At 52.9% G+C, this 816-nt stretch overlaps 1 protein-coding gene across 1 annotated transcript in view; it reads right to left on the reverse strand.

Annotated features, from left to right (window-relative positions):
• VOLCADRAFT_100727 (uncharacterized protein) overlaps positions 1 to 816 on the reverse strand; it is a gene marked incomplete at both ends in the record, with an annotated part of 6772 nt that overhangs the window by 650 nt on the left and 5306 nt on the right. The window contains one exon of the mRNA XM_002959253.1: positions 412 to 428. Coding sequence (XP_002959299.1) covers positions 412 to 428 — 17 coding nt within the window. The remainder of the gene's footprint in view (positions 1 to 411; positions 429 to 816) is intronic.

The raw sequence follows: 816 nt of genomic DNA on the forward strand, positions 1-816 counted from the left end.
AACCTCCAGCACCACATCATCAATTTGATCAGTACGGTAGGATGACAGGCGCCNATGCCTTTGCAACCCTTTCCAACCCACCATCCAATTTCTGGCACAGCGGCACACTTCCTGCACATGAACCATGTATGCACATCATTTGGATGGGAGTTATCCTTGCTACGCCGGTACACAGCTTTGATGTCGATACAGTCATTTAAGCGTACACCTGCAAGACGCTCACTGAAGCTTGGTGGTACATCAAATTTGTATGGCTCCTTGAGTGCATCACTAGTGCGCCAGATTTCCAACGGCCACAAGTTCCTTAGTACCGAGTCCTGGATGGCCTGCAAGGCGTAATATCATTTGCCGACGTTCGGTAAGTACACCATGATGCTCATTTCAACCAGACATACGTACCCATGCACCCACCCTAAAACCCTAAAACCCTGCACAGGAGAACAGAGGAGAGCAATGGGACAGCAGAGATAAGCAGGACATGGTAAGGGAGGGCTGAGAAAGCAAGGGATGGCAGAAGAGAGCAAGAGAGGGCAATATTGCCCTCCATTAATGGAGGACAGAGGGGGAAAACAGAGAGCAAGGCACAGCAGAGGAGGAAAGTGGAGAGCAAGGGGCAGCAGAGGAGGGCAGGGGAGGGCAGGGGAGGGCAAGGGAGGGCATGGGATGACAGAGGAGGACAGAAGAATGCAGAGAAGAGCAAGGGATGGCAGAGGAGAGCAGGGGAGAGCAAGAAGGACAGAGGATGGCAGAGGAGAGCAAGGGATGGCAGAGGAGAGCAGGAGAAGACAAGAGAGAGCAAGGGATGCCAGGACAGGG

Source organism: Volvox carteri, assembly GCF_000143455.1.
Source record: "Volvox carteri f. nagariensis unplaced genomic scaffold VOLCAscaffold_145, whole genome shotgun sequence".
Lineage (NCBI taxonomy): Eukaryota > Viridiplantae > Chlorophyta > Chlorophyceae > Chlamydomonadales > Volvocaceae > Volvox > Volvox carteri.